The 18400-nt window shown below is 42.7% G+C and overlaps 1 protein-coding gene across 2 annotated transcripts in view; it reads right to left on the bottom strand.

The window, feature by feature from the left end:
- Window positions 1-18400, bottom strand: part of hook1 (hook microtubule-tethering protein 1) — a 57321-nt gene that overhangs the window by 21332 nt on the left and 17589 nt on the right. For both annotated transcript variants that reach the window (XM_078407976.1, XM_078407975.1), the window contains 5 exons: window positions 18197-18264; window positions 15352-15411; window positions 14470-14553; window positions 8247-8410; window positions 2935-3075 (listed from right to left, as the gene is read on the bottom strand). In XM_078407976.1, the coding sequence (XP_078264102.1) occupies window positions 2935-3075; window positions 8247-8410; window positions 14470-14553; window positions 15352-15411; window positions 18197-18264 (517 nt within the window). The remainder of the gene's footprint in view (window positions 1-2934; window positions 3076-8246; window positions 8411-14469; window positions 14554-15351; window positions 15412-18196; window positions 18265-18400) is intronic.

Here is an 18400-nt window from a genome sequence, read left to right on the forward strand (position 1 = left end):
TTTCTGGACCTCACCATCTCCATCACAGGAGACAGACTAGTGACGGACATTTACTACAAGCCCACCGATTTGCACAGCTATCTGGACTACACTTCTTCCCACCCGGTCCCTTGCAAAAAGTCTATCCCCTACTCCCAATTCCTCCGTCTACGCCGCATCTGCGCCCGGGATGAGGTGTTTCAGACTAGGGCTTTCGAGATGTCCTCGTTCTTCAGAAAACGGGGCTTCCCCTCCTCCATTATAGATGAGGCTCTCACTAGGGTCTCTTCTACATCCCGCAGCTCCGCTCTTGCTCCCCCTCCCCCCACTCACAACAAGGACAGGATCCCCCTCGTTCTCACCTTCCACCCCACCAGCCAGCAGATCCAACATATCATCCACCAACATTTCCGTCACCTACAACGGGACCCCACCACTGGCCATATCTTCCCATCCCCTCCCCTCTCTGCGTTCCGCAGAGACCGTTCCCTCCGTAACTCCCTGGTCCACTCGTCCCTTCCTACCCAAACCACCCTAACCCCGGGCACTTTCCCTTGCAACCGCACGAGATGCAACACCTGTCCCTTTACCTCCCCCCTCAACTCCATCAAAGGATCCAAACAGTCTTTCCAGGTGAGACAGCGGTTCACCTGCACCTCCTCCAACCTCATCTATTGCATCCGCTGCTCTAGATGTCAACTTATTTATATCGGCGAAACCAAGCGCAGGCTCGGCGATCGCTTCGCTGAACACCTGCGCTCGGTCCGCATTAACGCAACTGATCTCCCGGTGGCCCAGCACTTGAACTCCCCCTCCCATTCCCAGTCTGACCTCTCTGTCATGGACCTCCTCCAGTGCCATAGTGAGGCCCGCCGGAAATTGGAGGAGCAGCACCTCATATTTCGCCTGGGCAGTTTGCAGCCCGGTGGTATGAACGTCGACTTCTCCAACTTCAGATAGCTCCTCTGTCCCTCCCTTCCCCTCCTCCTTCCCAGATCTCCCTCTATCTTCCTGTCTCCACCTATATCCTTCCTTTGTCCCACCCCCGACATCAGTCTGAAGAAGGGTCTTGACCCGAAACGTCACCCATTCCTTCTCTCCCGAGATGCTGCCTGACCTGCTGAGTTACTCCAGCATTTTGTGAATAAATCGAGAGTTAGATAGAGCTCTTAATGATAGCGGGGTCCGGGGGTATGGGGAGAGGGCAGGAATGGTGTACTGTGAATGATCAGCCATGATCACATTGAATGGCGGTGCTGGCTCGAAGGGCCGAATGGCCTACTCCTGCACCTATTGTCTATTGAAAGCAGGTGATAAGCAATTACAGGCATGGAACTAGGTAACATTACCACAATAAATGGGAAACACATTTTAAATGCAAAATCATTTCCTTAATGGTTTTTCCAAATTCTCAGCACCACTGAAAGATATTGTACAGATGTGAAAATCCAGTTATACAACACACATTAACTGTAAAATGGATAGACCACGCATCAAGATGTGCACAGTTCCTTTGTGGACAGAGCAGGGTCCAAACACATTGGTGGCAAGGTATACATTGCAGTGATAGGGCATACACCATGCAAATCCCATAACGGGATTTGGAAGGGAGTGGGAAGTTGACAATGAGCCCCACCCACTGAAATGCTGAAATGCTGAAAGCTTAGTCATAATGCAGCTCACCCACTATCTTCACTGTGAATGTTTCACAATCAAAAGCATTCAAAACCTAAGCTATTATAAACATATTCAGGTCGTCCACCAGTCAATTGTGGCTGATCTATCTTTCCCTCTCAACCCCCTTTTACTGCCTTCTCCCCATAACTCCTGATACCCTCACTAATCATTGTAGGAAGGAACTGATACCCTCACTAATGCTGGTTGCTGGTTTAAACCGAAGATAGATTGCTGGAGTAACTCAGCGGGACAGGCAGCATCTTTGGATAGAAAGAATGGGTGACATTTCAGGTCGAGACTGCATTTTCCAGCATTTTGTGTCTACCCTCACTAATCAATTTTTTAAGTATTACAAATACCTAAAAGTTCAACCAAAACTAAATAAATCAAAACAATTGAAACTTTTAGAAAAATTGAAACATTTAAAAATTATAAATTAACGAAAACCTATGTTGGTTCCTCACAGCTGTTCCACTACAAAACAATTACCGATGCTGCTCTGGAACCAGGTCTTCTTGCAGTTAATTGATTGAGGGATTTGCACTGTGAACACTATCTCACATTTCGTTGCTGGATTTCATGAATATCCAACATTGGAGCACAGTCAGGGAATTGTAAAGAACAGCACCGGAATCTGGAACCTGCTGATGCTTGCGCGAGGAAGTTCCAGCAGTTCTGTGCAGAGGTGCCTATATTTCACTCCACAATTGGAGCTCATCGTGGTAGAGGGCCTTAGCAGACGTGCAAATAGCATAATCTTGTAAATGCATTCTGAAAGGTCTCCATTAACTGTGGCAAAGTATAAAGAGACAATTTACCTTATTTTGAATGAGGAAAACGGTGAATTTGCAGAATGTCATGAGTAATTTCACGGTCAGTGCTAATGCTGTTGATTAGTTTTATTGATGTGGAGAGGTTGTTAGCTTTTGCTAGGGATCTAAAACTAGGGGAGAATGACTTAGGAAAATGGGCTGCATAATTAGGATAAAGAGGAGGAACTTATTTTTGTGAATCTTTAAAATTCTCTACTCCTGTGAGCTGTGAAGGCAGAGCCATAAACAATATTCATAAATGTAACAAACGGAGCTTTGATTTTTTGGGTAAGTCAAGGATAACAGGGAACAGGCAAAAAAGTGTGGCTGAAGCCAAAATCAGATTAGCTATGATGTGACTGAATGACAGAACGAGTTTAACTGGCTACTGCTGCTCCAATATTTTGTTTCGAATGCAAAAAATGTAGTAGAGTAAATTTCCATTATCTTAGATATTTTTTTTTACCTCAGAACATCAATTTCATCTTTTAGAGCAAGATTTTCCTCTACCAAACTGTTAAGTTCATCATTTCTATGTTGTACTTCAATCAGTTGTTGCTCTAGTTCCTCACAATGAATGCGATAGTCATCCTTTGCTGCTTCAAGCCTAGAGAGAGTAAAACAAAATCAGGGTCTATCAAATACAAAGACACAAATCATTCCCAGGTAACAAACAGGCCTTCAACTATGTCTGGAATATGAAGTTCATCCAAGCGACTGGTAAGGAGAGCTCGGATGTACTCAATGTCCAACCTTTTAAATGAAGGAGGACTGGTATATGACTGGAAGCCTTATTCACGGCATGGAATCGCTATCCTGGTGTGTAACGGCAAGTGGAGATCCTACCAGCGCACAGATTAAAAACCTTTCAAAGAGGCTTTGATTGCTGGCAAACTATTAAAGACTGTTGGGATGTCCTGGGATAGGCAGCTCAGAATACGGGTTGTCCTCGAGTTATGACAGGGATCTGTTTCTCTAACCCAAACAGTTAGTAGGTCAGAAATGCACATAAGGAACTGAGTTTCCACAAATCCATCCTGCTGGTTTCTCAAATGCCTGTTTGAATGTACAGGCTGTACATAAGTTGGGCTTTTGTAAGTTGCGGAGGACCTGTACACTGATTTAAGGCAAGTTGTCACTTGATATCCACAGAGCTTTGTCGCGCATTTGTTGGATCAGCTCAATCAACCATCCATATCCGGAAAAGGGCAAGTGCAGACTGGAGGAGATTGAGACACTAATCGGCAGGCTGGGCCCAATAGTATCTAGTCCATCCATCTAATAAATATTTACAATACTGTCGGGTTATGACTTTTCTACATATAATGACACAGCAAGTACAATTTAAATCACCAAATTTTCATAAAATCAAATGACACAGATTAAATCTTAGTTTCAGGTATAATCCGACAATGCTACGAGGAAAATTACGTATTCAATTAGCACTTCCATTCTGCCACATCTCCATCACTTGGTAAGTTCACAACCAGGGGGATGTCATCAGGGCAAATACTGATAGCTTTCAACGGGGAATGAGAGTGAAGGTTAGAGAGAAAAAAAAACTTCTCAACTTCTACCTTCACTGATCAGTGTAATGTGATTTACAGTGTGTACAATTCTTGCTTAAATCATAAAGTAACACTTGCATACACAAGGTATGTCCACAAAAAAACTATCAAAAACAATATAGCATAAACAATACACTTGCTGTCTTTGGTTCCAATCTGCCATCTTCTTCGATATCCAAAAATGTCAAATTGAAAGAAAATATCCCGTGGAAAAAAGAGAGTAATTGAGTAAATAGTAGGAAAGTGTACAGTGAGTCACAAAGATTCCAAAAGCAGGCAAAAAATGTATTCAAGGTAATCAATAAAGCAGCAGAAGCAATAATATTTTTATGGTTAATTAATAAAAGCATTTGCTAGCACAGAAATAAACATTAGTTTAAGAAATGAACAGCAAACATAAAATATATGCCAAATAAAGGTCGGCTAAAAAAAAATAGTGTAAACTAGTTTTAACATTTTTTGACTTAGTAAAACCGTCAATGCTGAAGATCAAGGTCATTAAAGACATATGTTTGCACTCACAAAATCTACTGCGCACTGCTTTTTAGCATAAAGTACATGCGGCAGAATAAGCAATAAAAAGATAAACATGCAGAGATGGCTGTGTGTGAAACGATACTGCAAGGCAAAGAGAATCTGGAAGGTGAAAAAAAAGTAAGAAGGCAGAGAGATAAAGGAGAGAGTTGAAAGATGGAGAGATAGAATGATACAGTATGTCCAACGAATGCACAGGACATTGGAAAATATTCTGCTGGAAATTCTCTGCATTTTGAATAGCAACTGCAGGGGTGAGATGAAAATGTGATGCTTACATCAATGATGAGAGACTATTGGCTTGACTCACTACTGCTGTTTCTCACACTACATTTCCTGCTTGATCTGTTAACTATTTTCAACCTTTTCTGTTTTATATTTATCATTCCTTTAAGTCATATTCTTTCTATCTTTTAGAACAAAGATTTACTTATAATTGAAGGTAGACACAAAATCCTGGAGTAACTCAGCGGGACAGGCAGCATCTCTGGAGAGAAGGAATGGGTGACATTTCAGGTCGAGACCCTTCTTCAGTGATGTCAGGGGAGTGTGCGGGACAGAGATAGAATGAAGTCAGAGACAGTAAGACTGGTGCTTATAATTTATGAATTTCACAAGATGTTAATGATAGATTGCTAGGATCTTTTTTTTGTTTTGTGTGTAGAAGCAGGTACAAGTTCCACACTTTAGTTTAGTGTGGAGATACAGCGGGGAAACAGGCCATTCGGCACACCACGTCCACGCTGACCATCGATCACCCATTCACACTAGATGTGTGTTATCCCACTTTCTTAACCATTCCTTACACACCAGGGGAAATTTTATAGATGTCAATTGACCTACAAATCTACTCATTGGGATGTGGGAGGAAACCTACATGATCATAGGGAGAACTTGCAAACTCCACACAATTAGTAACCGTGGTCAGAATTGAACCCCAGGTCTCTAGTGCTGTGAAGCAGCAGCTCTACCAATTGCGCCTCTGCCACCATGCATAGGTGATGAAGCTCCATCCAAAATGAAGTAAACACCAGGTGGCGCCACCAGCAGTGGCTGCCTCGCCAACAGTCTGTCTGTCCTTTCTTCTTTTTGTTATTTTTAGTATGTGTTAAAAAGTATGTTTTAGTGCTCCTTGGTTTGTTTTATGTGGGGGGTGGGATGGGGAGGTTAGGGGAAACCTTTTATCAATCTCTTACCTCAACGGAGATGCGATTTTTTTCCATACCGTATCTCCGTCCGTACTGCGGCCAAACATCTTGGAGTTGGCGGCCTTTCCTGAAAACCGACGGGCGATCCAAGCCGCAGGAGTCTGCGGGACTTTAACATCACAGAGCTTGCGATCCCTTTGCCGGGGATCGAAGCTCCAACCGCGGAGTCTGTGGACTTTAACATCGTGAAGCCCGCGGACTCTAGTAAGAAGAGGCCAACGCGGGAGCTCCATGCCGCAGAGAGAGTTTCAACCGCCCTGACGCGGGAGTTTCGATCACCCCGACGGAGGCTTCGATTGTCTGCTGCGGGGATTTTGATCGCCTCGACTGCGGATGGTTTGACTGCCCCGACCGCGGGAGAACAAAGAGGAAGTAGATTGAACTTTATTGCCTCCCATCACAGTAAGGAATGTGGAACCCACTGTGGTGGATGTTTATGTTAACTTTTATGTGGTTGTGTGGCTTGTTGCTTTTCACTTAGTGTGGCTGTATGGTAACTCAAATTTCACGGTACCTTAATTGGAACATGTGACAATAAACTGACCTTGAAACCTAATACAATATGCAAGAATTCCTGAGACAATAATGCATAAAAGGTCAAATAAGCTGAAAATGAAGGCAAGAATTTTAAAAGGCAATCAGAGGGAGTTGGAAGCTCAACTGAAGATTTTAAAATAGGGTGCTGTAAGTAGAGAATGGTCCCAGAATGGTAAGGGAGAGTTTTTAGAATATGTTTAAAACATAGGAAAAGTTTCAGGGTGAGGGTGTTTATTAAGGAGGAAATGTATGTGGCATTGATTCATTGTGAAAAAAAATTTAATTCAATGGTGCAATTAATGCAGAGAAAGATGTGCATTGATTGTATTTTCTGTATATAATTTTGTAAATTAATATGTTTGTGAAATAAACAAAGGTGGAACTGAAACAAGGCACAATGTGATGAGGCGATGCCCCAAACTTGCTGTTACCAAAGAACAAGATCAGCAATGTGTGTGATGTGCTAAAGTTGGCAAGGCCATCAGACAAAGCAACTGTGGGTACAGTCATCTGCACTATTGGAGGTAAATGAAGCCCCATCTGGTGGTAGAAATATGGAGTGCAGTGGTGATGCCCAGAAGGAATATGCATCATACATTTAAAAAATACTAGACCGTAGACCCGTTGGGCTCAAACCTCTCATGCATTGGTGCAGCACCCTCTCCTCCCCCTCCCCCCTCCCCCCCTCCCTCCACTCCCCCTCCCTCCACCCCCCTCCCTCCCTCCCTCGCCCCTCTCCCCCTCCTCTCCCCCCCTCCCTTCGCCCCTCCATTTCCCCCTTCCCCTCCTCCCACTCCATCCCCCCTCAAACCCCCTCCCTCCACCACCCCCTCCCTCTACCTCTACCCCTTTCCCTCCCCTCCCCTCACCCCCCCCCCCCCCGGATATAGATTTAAACTTTAAAATTTGAATAACTTAAAAAATATAACACAAATATCAATGAAACTTCTTCCATTAGCACCTAAGGGACGACGGTGAGTAAGGTGGGCCTAAAATTGTCATGCTATCGTGTACCATTTTGGCTGTAGTTCAGGAACAAACAAACAAGAGTTTTAGTATATAGATATATTTTCAGGATCAAGTCCAGCATTCATTACCCATTGTGAACTGTCTGCTCCTGTGCCTAACCTGTTGGAGGTTCGAAGATTGAGACTAGTTTGGATAAAAAATTGTAGTATATTTTATTTGCCAGTGTTGCAGAGAATGAATGTTTAGGGTAGTTGACATGGTGTCGTTCATCAGGACTGCTTTGTCCTGGGTGGTGTTGAGCTTCTTGATAGTGTTTGATATTGTACTCATTCAAGCAATTGGGGACTATTCCATCATACTACTTACTTACTTCAGCCTTGTGGATGGTTGAAATGCTTTATGGTGTCAGGAGGTCAGTCACTTGCCACAAAATATCCAGTGTCTGATCTGCCATTGCAACAGTGAGTGTTTAGATAGCTAGCCCAGTAGTGTCATTGGTCAATGGTAACCCCAAACATATTAATGGTGGGGGATTTAGAGATGGCAATCCCATTGAATGTCAAAGATAAACTCTCTCTTGTTGGAGATGTTCATTGCCTGGTGCCTGTTGTGGCCAGAATATTACTTGCCAGACACTGCATCAAAGTTGTTTAGGTCTTGTTCTATTGCAAACATTAAAATGGTTCATATGGTAGGAGTTGAAAATAAAGTTGAACATTATGCAATCATCAGTGAACACCCCCACTTCTGTCTACATGATGGAAAGAATGTCATTGGTGAAGCAATTGAAAATGGTGTGGTTTAAGCCACTGCTCTGAGGAGCCCCGGGTGGTATCCTAGGATTAGGATGATTGACTCTGACAACTGTCGTCTTCCTCCTTCGTGAAAGGTATAACTCCAATACTGACGCCCACATGTCACATTTATTACACGAATTAAATGAACAGAAATGAATCACATACCTGTAGTTTTCCTGTTGTATTTGATCTAACTGAAGCTGGATGTTGAAGTACTTCTTGCTCGCAAAGTTCTGTGGATCATCAACAGGATCCATCTGTTGCATTCTTTCTGTTAGAAGATCATTCTCACTCAACAAACTGTTTCTTTCATCTTGTAGAGCAGAAACCTAAATGTGGTATATATTATGACATGTTATCAATTTAATCACTGTACCTAATTCCACTTACATGAATGAATAGTTTCTCACATAATTGGATCTCCTGGATAATTGGGATTGCCTGAAGTGTCAGAGAGGCATTTCCTTGGATTTTGTTCAATCAACTCCGCCTCATTGCCTCAAAAATCACATCCATGATCAAGTCAGCCAAAATGTTTAAATTGCAGGGAATATTTACAGTGTGCACCCCGAGCTATTGTTACAAATGCACTATTGTGACAATAAAGAGCCAGGACCAAATCTATTTGACTAGTGCTACAAAGCTATACTTCCATGGGAAATTATTATTATTAGTATTATTAATAAAACATTTCTGAAGAAGCAAAATGACACCTTGTGGTTTTGCCAAATGCAATGAATCAAACAATTTCATTCAAATAAAGTTACATAGATGCAGTTGTTCGCTCTCTTCCCTCTGCAAGGGCAATATTCTCTTCAAAAAGGATATAACACAGAATAGTACTGCACAGGGATGGCCCCTCTGGGCTACAATGTTGGATGCAAATTACTGATCTCATCTGCCTGTACATGATGTATAACTCTCTATGCCTTGCACTATCTAAAAGGCTTTTAAACGCCACTAACGTATCTGCCTCAATCACCCACCCCTGGCAATGTGTCCAGGCCCCCACCACTCTGTGTAAAAAACCTGTCCTGCACATCTCCATTAAACTTTCCCCCGTCTCACCTTACAGCCACACCTTCTAGTGTTGGATATTTCCAGGGAAAATGGTTCTGATTGTCTACCCCATCTATGTATCTCATAATTTAAGATATCTATCAAGTCTCTCCTCAACCTCGGATGTTCCAGAGAAAACAATCCAAGATTATCCAACCTCTCCTTGTAGCTGAGATCCTCTAATCCATGCAGCGTTCTGATAAACCTCCTCTGCACCCTCTCAAAAGCCTCCACATCCTTCTTGTAGTGGAGTGATCAGAACTGTGCACAATATGCTAAATGCAGCCTAAGCAAAGTCTTATAGAGCTGCATCATGACTTTCTGACTATTATACTCAATGCCTCTGGCAATAAAGGCAAGCATACTGTACACCTTCTTTACCTATCTACTTGTGGTGCCACTTTTAGTGAACTACTAGAGCAAGTGGACTCAAAATAAAAAGGAACTACAGATGCTGGTTTATACCAAAGATTAACAAAATCTGGAGTGAGTGACTCAGCAGGTCAGGTAGAGACAATGGATAGGTGATATTTCGGACCGAGACCCTTCACCTCTGAAGAAATGTCACCTATCCATTTTATTCAGAGATGCTGCCTGACCCATTGAGTTACTCCAGCATTGTCTATCAGTGAGATGTGAACATGGACTCCAAGATCCCTCTGCTTATCAATGCTGTTAAGTGTATTGCCATTAACTGTATACTTGACCCTTACATTCAACCATCCAGAGAGCCACATCCAAAGAGCCACACCTCACACTTGCTCGGATTAAACTTCATCTGTCCATTTCTGCAGATGATCTATATCCCGCTGTTTCTTCTGTATCTTCTGACAGCCTTTCTCACTGTCTGCTATCCTCCAATTCTGATATAATTACTGCACAGGAATGGGCCAGTTTTTTATATATAATATATATATAATTAATATAATTTAAATCTTCAATGATGTACACGAGCTAAAAGATAACATACACTATTTATAGCTTGAATGTAGAAAAGTGACATTAACACTCAGTGTATTATATTGTTATATTTAAAATGTGTTTGTATAACCATAAATTCTGTTTTCCATTTTAGTAAACAGGTCTTCTTTAGAGCATAGTTTAAAAATAATTTGCCCCTTTTCATTGTGTTTCATTTCATGACATTTTGCTGCGCAGAAGGAAGCCATTCCAGCTGTACATCACATGATGTGCATCACACCGCTTCAAATCAGCTTCCCAGCATTTCCTTCTATTCCTATCTCCCTCTTGTGTTTATTTCACTTCCCTTTGGATGCATCCAAACTAATTAATAGTGATTATACTAGGTAAGGAACTTCAATTAATTAATTAATGACTATCATGTCTGATGGAAAATACATACAAGGTTTGGCTCCCTTCCATATCCATTTATATTGCTGTACAATGGTGCAGTAGTAATCTTGGCAAGACAACTTTCGAGAAAACAATGGGAGGAGTAATGAATGAATCAGTGCAAACGATCTAAAGAAACCAGGAGGTTATTTCAGAGGTCAATATTTGTTTCTGAATCTTCAATATTTCAAGTATAACCTTTTAAATTATGGCAAGTCATAATGGACAACAAACTTGGAATCAGAGAGGGATTACCAACAAGATCAGCTATTATAACATAACATAAGCAACACAAGTAGCAATATGCCAATTGCCCACAACCCCATTCTGCCATTTAATAAGATCATGACTAATCTTTTACCTCAGAATCATTTTCCTGCACAAATTCTACAATTCCCACTTCCCTTCAAGACCAAAAATGCATTGATCTCTGTCTTGAATATATATTCACAAAATGCTGGAGTAACTCAGCAGGTCAGGCAGCATCTCTGGAGAGAAGGAATGGGCGACGTTTCGGGTCGAGACATTTCTTCAGACTGAATACCTTCGATTTGTACCAGCATCTGCAGTTATTTTCTTATATTCTGTCTTGAATATAATCATCCCAGAGTTTCATCTTATATAGAACATTTTAGAACTTAATCACTTATCTGTCTTATCTGTCCAAACTGTGTCTTGGTGCCAGCCGATATTAGACGATTGACGTTTATCAATCTCTTTATATGTTTCCTATTCCTCTTACCATTGACTAAGATAAAACAATTACTCCTTTACGAAATTAAAATTGGTGGCCTTTGCAGGCTACAATGTACATTTCTTAAGTCATTCTTGATCATAATCTTGTTTTTCAGGCAATCGTTCTTTAAAAATCATAAATAATATTATTTTTGCATTAAGCCATTTCATTCATCAGATTTTACCTTGCTTGAACAGTCTCAAAATGACATAATCATGAAACGAAAAGAAAAATCAGATTGAAATGGTAACCTTCAAGATTGCATTATTCACTACAATTAATAAAGAACAGGAATAGCATGGAAAAAGTTTTCATTTCAACCAAATTACATTTGGTGCGTGTTCTACATTTGAACCTGCAAAGCATGATGTCGTTACCCTGATTGATGCAGCAATCTATATTGCACATTTATTCTCATCCCTCAATTGTGATGAAAATCTGAATTTATAAACAATAAGTTCTATGGTAAAAACAAAGATAGAATATTCCTTTAAGAAACAGTTTAACCAGTTTTTGAAACCTTTTCGTCTAACAGCACTGAGTGAAGATTTCACATCGCATCTCCCTTTCCCTGAAATAGACTATAAGAAATATGCTTAAAATTATCTTTTAACATCAGTATGCAGCAAGGCACTGGAATTGCATTAGAACAAGTTGCATTGATATATATCCCTAATTCTCTTCCCTTCCATCCAAGGTGAAAGGAGCACCAAATCTTTGTTTAGCTTGCTACTAACCACTTGAATGTCAAGTCAATGTTATACTTGTGTTATCATGTAGGATTACCTATTTTGATAAGCATTTAACATTTAATGTGTATAAATAGATTTATTCATAATTTTGATAAGCATTTAACCAGCAACTAGACTGGCGTGGACCCGTTGGGTCCAAATCTCCCCTGCAGGCCTCTCCTGGGGCAACCCTCCCCCAACTGACGATCCTGCGGGCCCGGCAACCTTCTCCAACCGACGAAGCCCGTTGCCGGGCGGGGTGTGTCCCCTGGGGCTATGGGTGGGTGAGTGGGGACAGGGAAGGGGAGAGGGTGCCACTCACCTCGGCCCCGTGCCGTCAGCGCTGCAGCCAGAGCGAGCCATGGACCCAAAGCCTCTCCTGCAGCACGGCGGCGATCTTCGGCGATGACGGCCATCTTGTTGGACCCTCTGCCGCCGCGCTGCATGATGGGAGGAAGGTCAGGCGCGGGGCAGGCCGGTCCTCCCAGCGGGGGGGGGGGGGGGGCGGGGGGAGGAGAGCATCTATTTAAGTTAGCAGCAGCTCGTGGACTCAGCAGCCCCCTGCCGCTCGTTGATTCCAAACATCTCCCGCATTGGTCCAGCACCCTCTCCTCCCCCACTCCCCCTCCCCCCCACTCCCCCATACTCGATCCCCCTTAACCCCCCTTATCCCCCCTCCGCCCCCACTCACGCACTCGATCCCCACTCACCCACTCCATCCCTCCTCAAACCCCCTTCCCTCACCCCCCTCCCTCACCCACTCCATCCCCCCTCAACCCCCCAAACCTCCCCTGCATTGGTCTGGCACCCTCCCCTCCCCCACTTCCCCCTTCCCCTCCTCCCCCCCACTCCATCCCCCTCAATCCCCCTTATTCCCCACTCCTCCCCTCCCCCCCCCCCACTCACCCACACCATCCCCCCTGAATTCGCCTCCTACCCTCCCTCCCCCCCATTCACCCACTCCATCCCCCCTCAACCCCCCTCTCCTCAACCCTCCCTCACCCACTCAACCATCTCCATCCCCCCTCAACCCCCCCTAATCTACCCCCTCCCCTCCCCCACTCAACCACTGCGTCCCCCCTCGCTTTGCCTGAAGTGAGCTGTGGCTCGCTATGTGTCGCTGCCGTTTGCACCATCGCAAAGTTGAAATATCGTGGGTCGCCGCGGACTAACGTCGAAAACAAAGCTCGTTCTCCCGGCCGGGGGGGGGGGGAGGGGGGTGGTGGTGGGAGCGGGTGAGTGGGTGATGGAGGGGGGGTGCGGGATAAGGGGGGCTGAGGGGGGTTGGAGTGGGTGAGTCAGTGACGGGGGATGGGAGGAAGGGGTTGAGTGGGGATGGAGTAGGTGAGTGGGGGGGGGGGATTGGAGGAGGGGATTTCAAGGTGGGCGGAGTGGGCGAGTTAGTGGGAAGAGCAGCGGCAGCGCTCCCCCCACGTGGGACCCGGACCGATCAGGCGTTGAGCGGGATGGATGTACTTTTTTTAAAAAAGAATGAAATTAATCTTTCTTTAAAATAAAGCATATCTTCTTTAAATTAACCGCTTTGTCTTCTTCTTTAAGTTAACTGGTTTTTTTAAATGAGAAAAATCTACTCCCCCCAATTGTAAACTCGGCGACCCTTTTGCCGAACATTTGCGCTCCACCAAGGACTGCGAGATCACCTGGTTGCTCCATTTGAATTCCCCTTCCCATCCTGACTTTTCTGTCCTGGGCCTCCTCCATCGCAAGAGTGAGGCCAGAGGTAAACTGGAGGAACAACACCTCATATTCCACTTAGGCAGCTTACAACCAAATGGTATGAACAGTGAATTATCCAATTTTAGGTAACCAACCTATAAACAACCCTGCCCTCTTTTTTTGGATCATTTCTTCCTCCTTCCTACCCCGTGCCCCACTTGAACTTTCTCCCATTTCACCCCTTCCCCTTGCAATTATAATCTTTCCTCTGGCTTCACAATTCACAACTCTTCCATTCTTTTATCACACCTTCTGTCTTTTCATCTCTGGCCTTTGTCCAACCATCTGCTTATCAACCCCCCCTCTCCCCCCCTCCTACCACAACCACTCACCAGGCTTTCTCCTGTCCCATCTCTCTTCGAGCTTTCTCCCCTGACTCCACAATCCATTTGAAGACAGGTCCTAACCCAAAACATCCCCTCTCCATGTTCTCCAGAGATTCTGTACTTTGAGTATCTCTGGCACTTTGTGTCTTCACCTGAAGGGAACCATTGTTTCATACAAGCACAGAGCAAATCAAGAATCATTTACCCAAAAGAATCCAGACTGCAACCATTTCTCATTCTATTTAATATATATTTTTTGTGAATGCACAAGGCAGGTGTACACTTAATATGTTCCAAACTTATTTCTTTCACATCTTTACTCCTACATAATCTGAGATTACTGCTGAAGATGTTGATGTCTCACATTATAAATACATTGGGCCATTTGCTACAGGCAAGGACCATTCTCCAACTGTAGATTACACAGTGGGTTTCTGCACACTGACCTGTATATCCAATTCCTGGCACCTCTGTGTTAGTTCCTCCTTCTGGACCAAGGCCTCGTTGAGGTTTTCCAGAGCTTTTTGCAGCTGTAAACATAAACTTCAAATAAATCCTGCATTTTGTACAAACAGTCCACTGGATTAGGCCATTCACAGATGGTAGATATAGCATATTTAAATGTTTAATATTTTGCAACTCTAGGAAAGAAGGTGGCAGAGCAGCACAGAGGTAGAGCTGCTGCCTTCCAGCACCAGAGACCTGGGTTTGAACCCGACTATGGGTACTGCCTGTACGGAGTTGTACGTTCTCCCTGTGACTGCATGGGTTTTCTCCCGGCGTCCGGTTTCCTCCCACACTAAAAAGACAGGTTTGCAGGTTAATTGGCTTTGGCAAAATTGTAAATTGTCCCTAGTGTGTGGGATGGTGTTCCCCCTAATCAATTTAAGCCAGCCAGTCATTTGATACCACTTCTCCTTATCAAATTAAGCACACTTTGTTTAATGCCTTGCTTGCTTCCCATCCAAATTCTACCTTCATGGCTGTCGCATGATTGTCAACAGTGACAATGTGCTCAACTTTCTTCAAATAAGGAATGGCATCTCCTCACCAGCTACACACCTGGCTTCTCTTTAACTTCCACAGCTGTTAACCTTGGCAAAAGCTCAACACTGACAATGTATTTATGACTCTTATATATTTGAGAATAGAACTGATTACAGTGAATAAACATCTAATTTTATTTAATCTAAAATAAATACTACTTTATGGGTTTAAAAGAATAGCTGAAATCTAGATTTGTTAGAATCAAGTTTGTTAAAAATATATTTTATTCCAGATGTGGATTCAAACGTAAACAAAGTAAAATGTGACCATATATTAGTTACCCGTTCATTCAAATCTCCAGATGCTTCAGCAAATGGTCCTGCCAATTCTTTACTCATGAGCTGCAATGAAAAGTTAAACAATCAATATACTGCCTTTGTGTAAGAAGGACCTGCAGATGCTGGTTTAAACCGAAGATAGACACAAAAAGCGGGAGTAACTCAGCGGGACAGGCAGCAAATCTGGAGGGGAATGGGTGACATTTCGGGTCAAGACCCTTCTTCAGACTGTTCGTTTTGACCCCTTCCAATCTACTTCCATTAACATCAGCAAAATACATTGATGCAGCAGGTGTGGTGGTCAAGACCTTCTCCTAGTGGTTGGATGGGTTCTCTCCCAGTTTCCTCACACATCTCCAGAACATGCTGATTAGTTAGTTAAGTGGTTACTGTAAATGACTGTAAATTATCCCTAGTGGGTAGCAAGATACTCAGAATCAAGTTAATGGGCAAGTAAGACAGAATGTGATACAGAGAATTAAATGAGGATTGCAAGTGATGGGATTGCATCTCAAGAGGCATTGCCTCAAGAATGTGGTATTAAGGATCCCTACAATCCAGGTCATGTCTGCTTTTCACTATTACCATCAGGTAGGAGGCATAGAAGCCTCAAGTCCCATGCCACAAGGTTCGGGAACAGTTAATTTTCAAAAACTATCAGATTCTTGAACCAACCTGCAAAGCCAACCAAACAAGAACTGCAGAAGTATAAACAAGGAACTGCAGAAGTATAAACAAGGAACTGCAGATGATGGTTAATACAAAAAAGGACAAAAAGAAGGATCTCGATCCAAAACATCACTTATCCATGTTCTCCAGAAATGCTGCCTGACCTGCTGATTTACTCCAGCACTTTGTGACCTGTAAGGAACTGCAAATGATGGTTTACAATAAAAGACACAAAGTGCTGGAGTAACTCAAGGGGTCAGGCAGCATCACTGGAGAACATGGATAGGTGACTTTTGGGGTCGGGACCCTTCTCCAGACATTAGATAAGATGGGATGAAACATTAGTTTAATGAAGGGTCCCAAACAGAAACTTCTCCGATCCATGTTCTGCAGAGATGCTATCTGACCCCCGGAGTTATTTCAGCACTTTGCAAAATCCGAATCCTACCGTGTCACTTTGATCCACCTAGCACTACCATGGACTGTTTTTTCCCAATTGTGTTTTGCACTAATGTCTTGCATTTTTAGCACGGTCTTCTTTCTTATCGAAATTGTATATGTGATTAATGGATGCATTGTGTGTAATTTGTTTTTGTATATTTGTCTGAGTCCATGTACCTGTGATGCTGCCACAAGTAAGATTTTCATTGTACGTGTACCTCACCTACTTGTGCACGTGTCAATTAACTCTATTTGCCACGACTTGTTCTGAAAGCTGACAGAGACTTGATGGCTGGATTGACCTTCTTTTATACCATACAATAATAAATTATTATTCTGTTAGCAATAGCAGACATAATGTATTAGGAAGAACTGCAGATACTGGTTTAAATCGAAGGTAGACACAAAATGCTCGAGTAACTCAGCAGGACTTGCAGCATCTCAAGAGAGAAGAAATGGGTAATGTTTCGGGTCAAGACTGATGACAGGGGAGACTGATGTCAGGGGAGTGGGCGGTACAGAGATAAAATGTAACGCTCGTCAGAGAACTTCTTCAAAGTAGACATACCTCGAGGAGATTTCGCAGTGGAACGGACAAAATGTGTAGGGAAGAACTGCAGATTCTGGTTTAAATCGAAGGCAGGCACAAATTGCTGGAGTAACTCAGCGGGACAGGCAGCATCAGATATAGTGTATACCAAATAGGAAAGTATTATCCCTATACAGAAAGTGCTTGGTGTCACCAGGGGCATCTACAAGCACTGGGGAATTTGGCATGACTGGCAGAAAAGGCAGCAAGAATTTCAGAAGAAACTTTCTTCAAGAAACAGTGCAGTGTTTCCATTAAGGAAGCTTGCAGATGCAGGAATTCTGCTGGGGAGCCATGACCTCTCCTCCTCTCATTCTACTTGGGGAGACCCCCAATTAGACACAGCTCATTTGGAGCATGCTCATTAATCACAATACTGGTCAATATTAGGTCATCCAATTAAGCAGCTGGAATACCAATATAAACATTCAAATATCTGGTTTTAGAGCCTGCACCTGTTGCTGTTAAAGATGGCAAACTTTATTTATTTTATTTTTATGACATGCTTTATGAGTGATTTTGTTATTGTCAGGACAACCCAATTCACAAACTTAACAAATGTAATTTGCTTCCCATGATACTAATGACACTAATGTTTATAGCTATTCTTGAACCTTTAAATCTTTCAAGAAACATGCTCACAATGATTACAAAATCTGTAATCAATCCTATCAATAGCACTTATTTCCAGGTTCACCTTTTTGCCTTTTAAGGGTGCAACATTCAAGACAATTGAAAATGGTTTTTTTTAACACTAATGAAAGTTCTTTCATTATATCCAGTCTTTGTTGATACAGTATTTTCAGCTTTTTAGTGATAATTATTTCTATATTATATTTAACAATAGCTCACTTCTGCACAGTACATTGCATGCAGCATATTTATTTCCCTGGTTAGTCTTTCTCAAATGTGGCATTACTGACAAAGATAGCATTTATTGTCCAGCACCATCTGCATTGTTGAATCAACAAGAATAAATCATGTTATTTTGGGGATGGAGGCACATTTAGATCCAACAGGGCAAGGACAAGTTTCCAAATTAGGTTTTGTTATTCTATCCTGGTCTTTCTTAGTTGTGAAAGGCTACTGCATTCAACAAAGTACCTCCTGTACTAAAGTTGGAATGCATTTAAATCTGTGTTTCCTTACTTCTTGAATAGCGGTCATTACATTATGCTGCACAGACTCTTCCAACGTCATGATATTCTGGATGTGTTCTGTAATTAAAAGTAAAATATTTTGAGCTCTCAAAATCAAAAAGTATTCAATCTTAATAGCCATCAATCATAGAGTCATGGAGTCATACAGCACATAAACAGGCCTCTCAAACCAACTCATCCATGCTGACTAAGA

The sequence above is a fragment of the Rhinoraja longicauda genome, chromosome 11, assembly GCF_053455715.1.
Source record: "Rhinoraja longicauda isolate Sanriku21f chromosome 11, sRhiLon1.1, whole genome shotgun sequence".
In the NCBI taxonomy this organism is placed as follows: Eukaryota; Metazoa; Chordata; class Chondrichthyes; order Rajiformes; family Arhynchobatidae; genus Rhinoraja; species Rhinoraja longicauda.